Genomic DNA, 12,948 nt, shown 5'->3' on the forward strand with positions numbered 1-12,948 from the left:
TGCCATATAGCTAAATGGCGCCTCTCACAGCACCCAGTGCAAAGCCCTCCCCGGCTCCCCCATCCTCTCCCCACCAAATCAAGATGATCAGTAATTTTTTAACTCGCGAACGAAAACACAAAACGCTACCTTATTGGATGAGAGCCACAGGAAGGTGCGTTTAAGTAGTAAATTTTTTACTCACAAGCTATGTACAGCCACCCTATTGCATATCAAGATGTTCAGTAATTTTTTCACTGTGACCCCCTTCCCCTTCTGCCCGTGCTTGCACATATGGTAATGCCAGCAACTTTTTTACCACAATAAAGCACAATAAAGTACAAGTATTTATACTGTCAGTAACAACCATCCCACCATATCCAACTAATTCTCTCTTCCTCGTTCCCTTTCTTCAGGATCCAGAGCAACCTCAAATGAGGAGATTCCCGACGATGTCGATCTGGCGATGGACTGATGAGAATGGGATGGTCGGCGTCAGTGAGGAGACGCGACGGTGGCGGCGCCTCGGATGGCCGGCAAATACCTCCATCCTCCTCCAGCGAATGGGGTATCCCAAGCGGTGAGCGGTGATGGGCAAAGGAGAGCTTGCACTAGGCGGTGGCGTGATCGTTGGCAGTAGCAATGTCACCATCTCTTCATCCCCCAACCATCCTGGTGGGAAACACACAGATGCCTAGCGCTACGAAGCTTCGTAGCGCTACTCACAACTTCCCCCACCACCAAGGCAACCAACCTTCGCGTGGAGTTAAAATTTAACTTAGATACAGTTGGGTGGTGGGTTGAGATGACATCGTTGTGGAGTTAAAATTTAACTTTACAGCGTGACTTATCTAACTTGGAGTTACGTAAACAATATGGATGAGTTAACTATTAACTTTGAATCAATGTGATAATAACTAACGTTAAAATCATTTATTTTATTAGTTAAAAAAACATGATGTTGTACAGACACATATACGGGGACTGAAAATACGTAGTTAAAATTTAACTCGTAGATGTAAGATCTTGTAATTGTAGTTAAAAACTAAATCAAGAAATTTGTGTGATGTTATAATCGTTGGATTTAATAGTTAAAAAATAACTTATTGTTATAAAAATACCCACATGATGTCTTAAATACGTAGCTAAAAAATAACTTTTAGTTCTCTAAAAAAATATGCGTGATCTTGGAGAGTATTGATTCGGCGTTAAATGATAAAACGGTTAGATGAGGTGCCCAAAAAATAGGGCTTTTTTCGTGCGATAATTTCTCTTAATAAAACAAGCGCTATGTATTCATTACAAATCATTTTTCATATATATCATATGCTTGCTATCCTTACAGAGTAAATTAACTTGGTATGACAACAAAACTTTGACTCAACATATACTTCCTCACAATCTATGGCATAAATTAAATTTTTGTTGGTGCTTGCTCCGGACATCGACGGCGGCACGTCGTGGTGGTCGCGTCGTGCGTGTGGGGACGGAGCACACCGCTCCTCCATATCCATCAAAATCCGAGCTCGCCGCCGCAGAGGTCACGCCGTGCGCGTGGGGGCGAAGCGGCGGCCGGATCCGCCACCGCCTTGCCTCCTCCCCGTAGTTGCCCATCACGGCCGCGCCCGCCGTCACCCGTGCAAGATCCACGCCGGATCCGCGCGCGTGGGGCGTGGAGCGGTGGCCGGATGCGCCGCCACCTCGCCTCCCACCTGTAGTCGCCCGTCGCCATCGCTCGCAGCAGTGCCACTCTGGATCCGTCGACGTTGTGCCCGCCGCCGATCAGCGATGGAGGTGGAGCCGCCGCGCCTCCAGCCCACAGTCGTCCGTTGTCGCCGCGCCCGCAACCGTGTTGTCCTGGATCCGCCTTCGTCGCGCCCACCGCCGGTCGGCGGTTGAGGTGGAGCCGCAGCGCCTCCTGCCCGCCAACGCCACGCCCGCAGCCGTGCCGTGCTGGATTCGCATCCCGCCCGTCGATGCCGTGCCCGCCATGGATGCTACGCTATCAGGCCTGACGTGCCACCGCCGCTCCTCGACGCTGGTTCTCCTTGTCCCCGAACCGCCGCCGCTGCCGCTCCTCCTCGTCGCCAAGCCGTCACCGATCCGTAAAATGTGGAGAGGGAGAGGAAACAGTGGGTGGACAGTTTCTACGATGGGAATCCGTAATATATATACCAGATAAAGTCAGTACGTCGAGTTAAAAAATAACTCAATGTGTAGCTTTCACCAGATCAGTTTGCGTGGGCTGTGGGTGGATCTTGGTGCTGCGCGAGTTAAAAATTTACTCGGACTATGGGTGGGGCTTGCGCCAGATCGAGTTCGCATGGGGGTGGGCGGGGTGGTGGGTCGCTAAGTTAAAAATTAACTACATGGTCTGTTTAAATTGAGTGCGCGTGGGGGTGGGACAGGGTGGTTGGTTGTGTGTGTCTGGTGCCATCTAATACATGGCGCCTATAGCGCCATATAGTAGTTATATATATATATATATATATGTATATATATATATATATATGTATATATGTATATATATATATATGTATGTATATATATATGTATATATATATATGCATGGTTTATATATATATAAAAACCATGCAGCAGCAACAGGGCCATGAAAAAAAAAAGGTCAGCTCGGTTGGGACTAAAGATCGGTTATTTCACCCGGGACTAAAGATAGCGATGTTTAGTCCCGGATTGGTAGTCCTGTTTTGAAAACCAGGACTAAAGGGGGGTTACGAACCGGGACTACAAACGCTTTCTCCACCAGTGTGTACACCAATTTAAATAACAAAAATATGGTTTGGCATTTGATTTACAATGAGATTTTTTCTATTTCCTTTAATTCTGTGGAGGCCTCAAGATGACAGGTGGGTCCAACATGTAATAACTTTATACATTATTTCTAATGTTGTTTTAAGTGTATAAATGTTTCCAGAACAATTACGAAAATATACCCATACATGTTTTTTAATTATATACATGCCGCGGGCAGGTAACACGGGATAGAGTGTTTGACACGGCGGAAATCTTGCGGGCTGGCTGCGCGATACCGCACAGTTCCACGGGCTAGCAATGCGACACCAGCCAAGATGCAAAGAAATACGACGTGCATGCATGAGGCTCGGTCGTGTGCAGCCGTCTCGCGGTGCCACTCGGCTGACCCGCGGGACCGGCGTGGTACTGTTCATCCACAACGCGGGATTGTTCCAGCTAATGGTCCCGCACCTTCACGCAGTGCCAAACAACTGGTCCCACGTTTCCATTCCACGGCACATGTATATTTTTGCATTCTTTTCAAAAGCATGTATATAACTCTAAAAACGCTTAAGTTAATGTATATTTTCAATTTTTTTCTTGAAAATAGTCAATATGAATGAATCATAAATTATTGATTTGCTTGAAATATACAATGGTTTAAACGGATCGTATATTGGATATATAATTTATATTTATTTAAAGTTTTCTTATTTATTTATAAAGCCCACGAAGAACTATAAGTATGTGAGAATGTGTGCATGGAACATGCAGAAATTCTTTATTACCATAAAAGTGCACTAAATATCTTTTCACTGCAAAAGAAAAAAAGCGAACAATTTTACAGTCCCTGAGGAGGTACCATGAGGTACCAAAAATTTAATATTAAATTTGGTACTTTATAGTATCTAGGTAACAAAAGGTACCAAATTTACAAAAAAGAAAGAATGGTACCTCCCCAAAAACCGTAAAATTGCTATTTGTTAGAAACTTTGTTACCAATCGGTGTATCTTTTAACTACCGTAGGAAAAGAATGCTCTGCATGTGCGGGTCCTCGTCTTCTTTTGTTGTACCACGTGGCAAATTAAGAGTGTTTTTAGGAAGCCACGTAGCGGTTTGAGAGCGTTTGTAGGAAGATTAAAGAATTTTTAGTATATGATAGATAGATAGACTAGCCACCTGAATAACTTGCAGTTGGGGGCAGAACAGCATGGCTAGCACGAGAAGAAAAAAAGAACAAACGTGTCAAACTAACACAGTTTCCACTAAGCTACATTATCGTAGAAGCTGCGAGCCCCAATCAGACGGTGGCTATGCACTCTACAAGACCACAAGCTCATTCGGTCAAATTTGTATAGCTGAAAAAGAAATCCTAATGTCCTTGTAATGGCCATTATCCTGTTTTTCTATACAAGAATCTACATTTAGCACGGATACGTGGAAAAACAAGAATCTACATTTAGCACAAGACGTGGATTTGCACTAAAAAAAGAACAAGACGTGGAAAAAATTGGCCATGGTTGATGTTCCACTGTGTAAGTCTGAAAAAATTGGTCCATGGTTGACTTCAGTTACAAAGTATAGTTGCTCACGTGTCTGAGCCATTTAGTTTGAACTCAGATGTGGATGTTGAACCGCAAGAAATGGAACTGCAACATAAGATGAGAATGTGCAACTTCCATGGGAAAAACTGCAACCAGAACTCGGAGAAAATATCACACTCCATGATGCATTAAAGTGTTATGTGACGTGAAGCCAGCATAAAAATCTGTCAGGCAGTAATAATCCTGATGATCTTGCTTTGAACTGATGAATCTCATTTAGCCTCCTTCAAATCTTTTAAGTGGATTAAGGCTCTTGATTTTGCAGAACGTTAAGTGGTAGATACTGTCTACTCCCTCCGTTTTATAATGTAAGTCATTCTAACATTTCCCACATTCATATTGATGTTAATGAATCTAGATAGATATATATGTCTAGATTCATTAACATCGATAAATTGTGTTTTTGCTAGATACATATGGACTACGTTGTTTTTCACCTTTGGAATTAGACAACCCCGGAACACTACTCACATGTTTGGGAATTGGTTGCATGGTGTTGAACCTAGACTCAAAAGACAAATGTGGATTGGTATAGCGGCAATTTGTTGGGCTTTGTGGCTCACTAGGAATGACATGGTCTTTAACGGTCACAATCACATATCTTTCTTGTAGGTGATTTTCAAAGCAACTCATTGGGCAAGGCTTTTGGTCTTTGCTTCCTAAAGAAGATGAGGGAGAGGAAGTTCAAGCCAAATGCAGTTTCCTGGAGAAGAGAGTGATGGAGTTCTTTTCTACCTGTGGTTGGAACTTTAGAAGAAGAATTGAGGCTTAGACTGTTGTTCTTCTTTAACCGTTTTGTTAAACTTTTATTTGGTATCTGTTAACAACCAAATTTGGTAACATCAGCGTTGGAGAGAAGATTAGATCGAAGCAAAGTCGGAAGCGGAGATCGAGTTTGAAAACAGGGCAGGAATCGGCTGAAGTCCAGATCGGCTACGACAAGATCGGCTGAGTCTGAGTCAAGCTAAATAAGCCGATATAGCCGATTCCGACAATACGACTTGTGCGCAACATCGGGTTCAAGTTAATGTACTTCAAGATGATTGCCACGCATGGATAGAGTCCTGGGAAGGCAATTGTATCTATTAATTAGGATATTTTATGTAAATTCCTTATAGATAAATGTGGGCGAAAGTCTGCCGCAAAGACTTATGATATCTTAGAGTTTGTTAGAGATAATGGTCGTGTCCGGTATGGGCATATCTTGTAATCCTCGGGTATAAATAGACCCCGAGCCCTATGTAAAAAAGGATAACACACACGTTCAACACAATCTCGGCGCATCGCCACCCTTTAATTTTGCTTTAGTTTTATTTCGACGAGTTCCTGCTTTCGGGTTGAGCTGCATCGATTTCCATCTTCAACAAGAGGTAAAATTCGTTATGATGGATTGCGTTCTCGGGATTAGTGCTTCCATCTTTACGATACTCTAATCTTGTTGATGTAATTCGTCGAGTTATCATATATCTTACATAATCTCTAGCAATATCGCCATCTAACCCACAATCGGCTAATATCTATTAACAGACGGCCGCTGATTGGGTTAGATATCGATGTTGGTTTGGATTATATAAGATGTCCACCACTCTATGAAACTTCTAGCGGCTTGATTGTCTAGATATTGTTCTTCTTTTCATACTTAATGCTGCATCAGTTAAGTTTGATCTATTAAGTCGTGCTTAGAATATCAATCTCTGTCATGCCTTCTAGTTACCAATTAGAATAGCATCGGAGTTTCAGCCGATCGTATCTGATTTAACTTCATTTGTTCTATATGCCTTACTGACATGTTAAATCTGCTCTTTATATTAAGATATTGATGTATCTAAATATGTTAGGCTTTTGCTCAATATACTATAATTGCTTTAATATCTTGATATAGAGTAGTATCAGAGTACTAGCCGATACATGCTAGATCTATTTGATCGGCTATGCTATAAACATATATAGTCTTGTTATTGACATATATTTCGATCTAAGTGATTTATACTGTCTCGGCATGATGACCGATCTATCCCAATCACTTGATTTAAGTATACATCGATATAAGGAATATATATATCGTTAATATCTATAGCCGATCGAGTAGATTTAGTTCTTCTTTACTTATTCATTACTGCCGATCGATACATAGATGACATCGGCCCAAAGATAAATAATATGTCATCGGCATCTAGCTAATCGGCTATCATTTATAGATTTAACTACGGTTTCTTTGCTTCTATTTCTTGTTGATTACAAGATCAAATCAACTGGCACGCTAATATATCCGAAGGCGAGCTTTGGACCTGCACTGGAGTTAAGCAGATCTCCCAGGCCACGTGTTTTCTGTCAACAGTATCCCCATGTAATGGGTGGAGTCTTATGTACTCTTGATTGTGGTTTGGGCTGTGTACACCTTCTAAGGTGTAGAGGCCGGGTTAATATAATCCATTATCGAAAAAAAACATCGATATAAATGTGGAAAATGCTAGAATGACTTACATTGTGAAACGAAGGAAGTAGCTTGCTAATACTACCAAATGAACTGCAGAACAAGAAGACAATAAATTCATTAGATTGAAAAAATGTAGTTCACATGAAAGAAATTAAAGCATTACACATGTGGGAGATGTTTTGATCAGATTTGGAAAATTGGTTATGACTTAAGAAATCGATAAGATGTTCCTTTTACCTTTGTGTTGGCAGAGAGGCACTAAATATTATTGATCTTTTAAAAGATTATTGAATGTCAGTTAGTTCTAAAATCCAGCATTTTCAAAACAAAAGGAGAAATTTTGAAGGCAGAATATATGAAAAATACACATCAGCGAATCCTGGAAAAAAAACACAATGAACTCTCGAGCGGAAGAGTGGTAAGTGCGAAATAAGAGCATTAAGAACTCTCGAGCGGAAGAGTAGTAAGTTCAAAATAAGAGCATGAAGGCAGATAGTTTTGTAGGACACATACCTTTTCTTTCACATGGGAGAGTTTCCTCCTGTTATCCCCTAATTCACACCACCGCTTTAATTCAGGACAGAAACGAATTTCTAGATATTCGAGGTTGGTGAGTTTCTGTATGCCCTCTGGCAATGACTTGATGCTTTTACAAAACCTGATATCAAGTTTCCTGAGAGAGGTGAGGCGTCCCATGCTCTCTTCCAAGTCACTCAGGTTTGGGCAGTCCAAGATGCGAAATTCTTGGAGGGAGTTTAGGTCTCCCACCCACCGTGGTAGTTCCATCATGCTTTCACATCGGTGCAAACACAGTGACTGTAGCGAGGTGAGATGCTTGATGTACTCCTTCGATTCCTGCAACTTAAACCCGCCTACCTCCAATGCCTTAAGAGGCATGATCAGCTGACAATCTGAAATCTGTGCCTGGTCATTGCTTTCCAGAGTCATCAACCGGAGGGAGGAGGGGGCAGTCATGACCTCTACTGGGATTGTCAGATCATTGCAATTCTCAATGCTTAAACCTTTAAGGGGTAGGAGGTGGTGAAGTAAGCTCCAGTCGTGCAGAGGCACCTTGCAGGATATGACTTTTAAAGTAGTCACTGGAGGAGAGGAGCAGGATACACCGGTGTCTGGCACAGTTACTTCCCACGAGGATATGACACCATCACTGTCCTTAATTTCCCACTCCTCAGCCGTAGGTAGACATGGTGTAAGCCTCAGCTTGGGGCATGTACTTACACACAATTTTCGAAGGTTGGGGAACATGAATCTCGAAACATCACGACCATAGGAGTATGTTGTGTTCCACACTTCTAGGCTTTCCATATCGTATACAGAGAAACACTCCAGTCTAGAAAATGACCTTGGGCCGCCACATAGATGACCATCAATTCTTGTGATGCTCTTCATTCCGATAAGAGTCAGCTCTTTCAGATTAGGTAATTTGCCAAGTGGTGGTAGGTTGATGCATTTGGGCAGAGATGCAATGGTTATACAAACCAGATTAGGGAGATGCAAATCAATGCCCGTTAGCCAGGCTGGGAACTTGGCACAGTTATAACCTACTATCTTAAACTCCTTTACAGTTGTCGGTGGAACTAGCTTTCCCAACACTTCCCTGTCCTCCATAAACCTCTCAGCATCTTCATTCCACTTCAATTTCAAATGTATAATTCTTTGCTTTTCCATCAGTTTAAATATCTGGACCTCTTTGATGGACTTTACATTTTCAAGACAGCATATTTTCAACTTAGGAGTATTTACATCCTGAAGGAGAGCAACGTTGCTACTAGAACCGTAATCATTAGCTTGAACCACCACGTGTGGCAGCGAGGTTGAACTTTTGTTCAACAGACACAACGTGGAGCTCCCCAGATAAGGACAAGCATTGGTATGTACAAACTTCAGGCTATCATTTTGGCCTATACTTGCTGGTATTGTCCTTAGATTTCTGCAGCCAGTCAGGTTTAGTGTATATAGCTTTCTGAGCTTGCCAAAACAGTCAGGTACTTTATATAGATTTCTGTTATTGGACAAGTCCAGATGCTCTAGGTTCGCAAGGGTATTGATACATTCGAAGAAATCGATATATGTTGAATCACGAACATTTTCATCCCGTAAGCTTGCTAAGTTTAAATACTGGAGTTTGTTGAGATTACCGATGGCTTCTACCTTCTGTCTGATATTCCTGTCGTTGTCGAAAATGTTGCAGCAATGTGATAAATTTAGATATCGGAGATTGGTAAGGCCTCCCAAGGCTTCTGGTATACCCTTAACCTGACGACAATGTGACAAATCAAGATGCATCAAACTTTTCAGATTCTCAAATGATGTTGGCAGTTCTTCTAATTTCTCAAAACCTGACAAGTCTAAATACTTGAGATTAATGAAGCTGCTCAAAGCTTCAGGCAGCCTTTTGATACCAGACGACTGGGATGACATAATTAAGTACTCGAGTTTGGTGAGGGTGCTCAAAACCTCTAGTTCAAACCTCCCTTCAATGTATGAGCAGCTTGATAAGTTCAAATATACCATTTCTGAAAGCTTACCCAATGCCCCAGGTAGGTCTCCAATATTTTGGCAGTATGATAAGTTCAAATACTTAAGATTGGTGAGACTCTCCAAGAATTCTGATAGTCCTTTAAGACGAGAGCAACTTGACAAATCCAGATGAACTATTTTTTTTAGATTGCCAAATGACCGTGGTAGTTTTTTTATTCTTGAACAACCTGACAAATCAAGGTACATCAGACCATCCATTCCTCCAATAGACTCTGGTAGTGTCAAGATTGCTGAAGATCCACGAAGACTGAGGTAGATTAGTTTCGAGAGATTGGTGATATAACGGGGAATATTTTCTTGTTGAACTCCTGGAGCATTAAGATATCTCAACTGCTTCAAGTGACCAATGGATTTTGGCAACTTTCTTATACAGCACTTGCTTAAATCCAAAACACGCAGGTACTTAGCAGAAGAAAATACATAATTGTAAAGCCTGGTTTTGCCACAGACCAGAAAGCACAGGTACTTAGCAGATGAAGATGAAGCATCACCGCGCACATTTTCTCCACTTTCCAGAAAACGCAACGCCCTTATCTTCATAGGAGAATGCGTGAATGACTTCAGTGGCTTAAAATCATTATTAAGCAATGCAAAATGGTATCTGCATCTCCCAGTGCTGCCTTGTTTGCTAGCATCAAAAATTTCATCGCCCATGACATATCTTGCTAAATCATGCACCAGGTCATGCATGGTCAACAATGTGACATCCTCATGATGCACAGGAAGAGTCTGCAGAAAAAGAACTTACAGCATCAGATTTACATATTCTAGTTTTCCTTTTGTTTTGGGGAAATATTCCAGTTGTTTTATGTGTCAATTTATTTGCTGAACAAACTACACAATTATGAAGGAGGATTCTAATTAATCCATCATGGGGATGTGCCCTTACATGCTTTTATTTATCAAAATTCAGTACAATGCAAACAGTTAAGGATAATTCTGAGAACATTTAACAACATGCAGTATAGTGATATCAATCACTGCATGCAACCAAAGTCAAGTTAAGTCAAGTTTAAACTCAGCATACGTATTGAAACAAAGGACGAGTATGGATGTCAGCAGTGCAGTTACTTTTGGTTGGAGAAATTGCTATATAGTGTTTGAATTTCCCTACTGTAGGTCGAAGAAAATAATGAAAACTCTGTAAATGTATAGGTAAGCAGTTACTCACCGAAGGTGACTTTGCATATTGAAGGAAGGACATCCCCACAAGATGACTAATACAATTCTCACCATTCTCCCAATCAGAGAAGATGCCTAGTGGCTGGACAAAACCAAGCGATATCCATTGATAAATCAGATCATCTTTGACTATCTCGTGACCTTTTGTAAATGTTGCACAATAGGCAAAGCATAATTTCAAATATGGAGGCATGCTGTTGTAGCTTAACATCAAGGATGAAATCACCTTGTGATGCTCGTTCAATCTATCATCCGAACTGAATTCATTCCAGATATTGCTGTCTCTCACTGACTCCCATTTATGTATCGCTATGGATCGCAACATGTGCCCTAGTGCTTCAGCTGCTAATGCCACACCTCCACATTTAAATGCAATCTCCCTTCCTACCCACTCCAATCGATCTTTGTCAGGCCTAGCTTCGAAATTAACCTTTTGTTTTATTATAGTCCAACACATGTCATCAGTCAAGGGAGGAAGCTCGTAAGGTTTAATGGTACAAAACTTATCTGCAATTTCTCTGTCACGTGTGGTTACTATGGCAATCACCTCAGTTGTATCGTTGCCAATATGTTTTAGCATATTCCTCAGCTCTTTTAATTCAGAATCATCATTCTCCCACAGGTCGTCTAAAACAATCAGAATTTTTTGGTCACAGAGTTGATCTCTAAGGAAAGTATGTATCATTTGCTTTGTAGTCAATTGACTCTCCTTTTTCGTTACTTCTGATATTATAGAATTGCCAATTTTTTTCAAGTCAAAAGTCTGGGATACATAGACCCATACCTGGGAGTAGTCTTTGAATTGGGCATTCCTGAAAACCATTCTTGCTAAGGTCGTCTTGCCTATGCCTCCCATGCCATATATAGGGAGTATTGTGGTCTTGTTCTTGTTGCTCTGGGATATACAAGACAATATAAAACCCATTTCTTCGTTCCTCCCTACGATGAATTGTTCGTCCTGATTGGATGATGTTTCCCGTTTGTCTGGAACTTGCTGCTCACTGGAGCAAGACCCTTGCTTGAAACTGAAATTGTGATGTTGTTCTGTAATAGTTTTTAGTTTAAGTCTCATCTTCTTCATCTTGTGAGCCATGTTAATCTTTGTAGTTTTGGCAACACGGAAGATTTTAATAAACGGCTGAAAAAAATCCATTAAGATATTAATACATATAAAAAAGTAAGGGTAACGATAAGCTAATATCTCAAATGTACAGATCAGAGGATTGCTTCTTCTGAAAAAATTAAAAAAAAAACTAAATCAAGGACTCTGTTGGAAGATATGCAGACAGATGACCCGGGAAGGAGAAAAAGAGAGAGAGAGAGAGAGAGAGAGAAGAAAGACCAAAACACAGTCGATTTCACAGATCTAATATGTATACCTTTCGTGCAGCCTGTCTAGAAGTTGTAGTCTCAAACTCATCAACCATGTCGGAGATGTCATCGGAGGCGTCCTTGAGCCGCATCAACCACAGACGCACCTCTTTCTCTTTAATGGACCGCTTCTCTGCGTCGTCCAGCACCGCTTCAATGGATTCCAGCATGTCCTTCAATTCCTCCAGATCCCTCTTGAAGTTCCAGTGCAGTTTGACCTCACCTCCTATGGCAGAACCCAACTTTCCCATCGTCTCCTTGATAACAGCAGAGGCAAGCATACCTCCGACAGCAGCCATGGCTGCTCCTGCTCGTGGCTCTCGATCTCGCTGATTATCCGGGCCTCAGACTATCTAGTTGGAGTCTGGACGCAACCAGCAGGATTTGCAGAGAAGATAGAGCCGCACTCACAAGTCACAATGTGTGGACACTCGTCTTTATAAACCTAAACACCACATTCTATCCCTGTAAACACCGCTAAAAAAACTGAACCGATATATTTTAAAATTAATAAAATCATTACAGACGTATCACTAATGATGAGTATGTTGTTTATCACTAAAAAGAATAAATAACAGTAAATACAAGCATCCAATACCAATACCAAGTTACAAACTTCAGTATGAGAAATCTAATCAGTTGAGCTATATAGAATCGACTTAAAATTAGTCTAACTTCCAAGTTTCAACGAGAGGCAGTACTTCCTCGTAATCACTTTTATATATATTAATTTAGCATATTTTGGTCCTATAAAATTGATTTGTTTTAAATCATATACCACCGAACCCCAATCATATTACTTGCATGCATCGAGATGATCGATTTTTTTTTGTCTTTGTGTTAGGAGTCGTTGAGTCATATATTTTTATTAGAATGGTGGAAGTACTATCAATAACCGGTCACTTGGCTTGAAAAAAATTTCTCTGGTCACATCAAATATACAGACACACATTTGAAATATTAAACGTAGACTAATAACAAAAACAAATTACATAATCCGCATGTAAACTGCGAGATGAATTTATTATGTCTAATTAATCCGTCATTAGCAAATGTTT

At 41.0% G+C, this 12,948-nt stretch overlaps 1 protein-coding gene across 8 annotated transcripts in view; it reads right to left on the reverse strand.

Annotated features, from left to right (window-relative positions):
• The window catches only part of LOC127754325 (disease resistance protein RGA2-like), a 28,752-nt gene extending 16,466 nt beyond the window's left edge, over positions 1-12,286 (reverse strand). For 3 of the 8 annotated variants that reach the window (XM_052279813.1, XM_052279812.1, XM_052279811.1), the window contains exons 1-4: positions 11,899-12,286; positions 10,509-11,657; positions 7,289-10,066; positions 6,823-6,865 (exon numbers count right to left, since the gene is read on the reverse strand). In XM_052279813.1, the coding sequence (XP_052135773.1) occupies positions 6,854-6,865; positions 7,289-10,066; positions 10,509-11,657; positions 11,899-12,189 (4,230 nt within the window). In that variant the 5' untranslated portion in view covers positions 12,190-12,286 and the 3' untranslated portion in view covers positions 6,823-6,853. Of the gene's footprint in view, positions 1-1,135; positions 2,127-2,934; positions 6,866-7,288; positions 10,067-10,508; positions 11,658-11,898 lie in introns of those variants that run through there. The other 5 variants (XM_052279810.1, XM_052279809.1, XM_052279808.1 and 2 more) reach the window with 5 other exon arrangements.
• Positions 12,287-12,948: the final 662 nt, after the last annotated feature.

Source organism: Oryza glaberrima, chromosome 11, assembly GCF_000147395.1.
Source record: "Oryza glaberrima chromosome 11, OglaRS2, whole genome shotgun sequence".
NCBI lineage: Eukaryota > Viridiplantae > Streptophyta > Magnoliopsida > Poales > Poaceae > Oryza > Oryza glaberrima.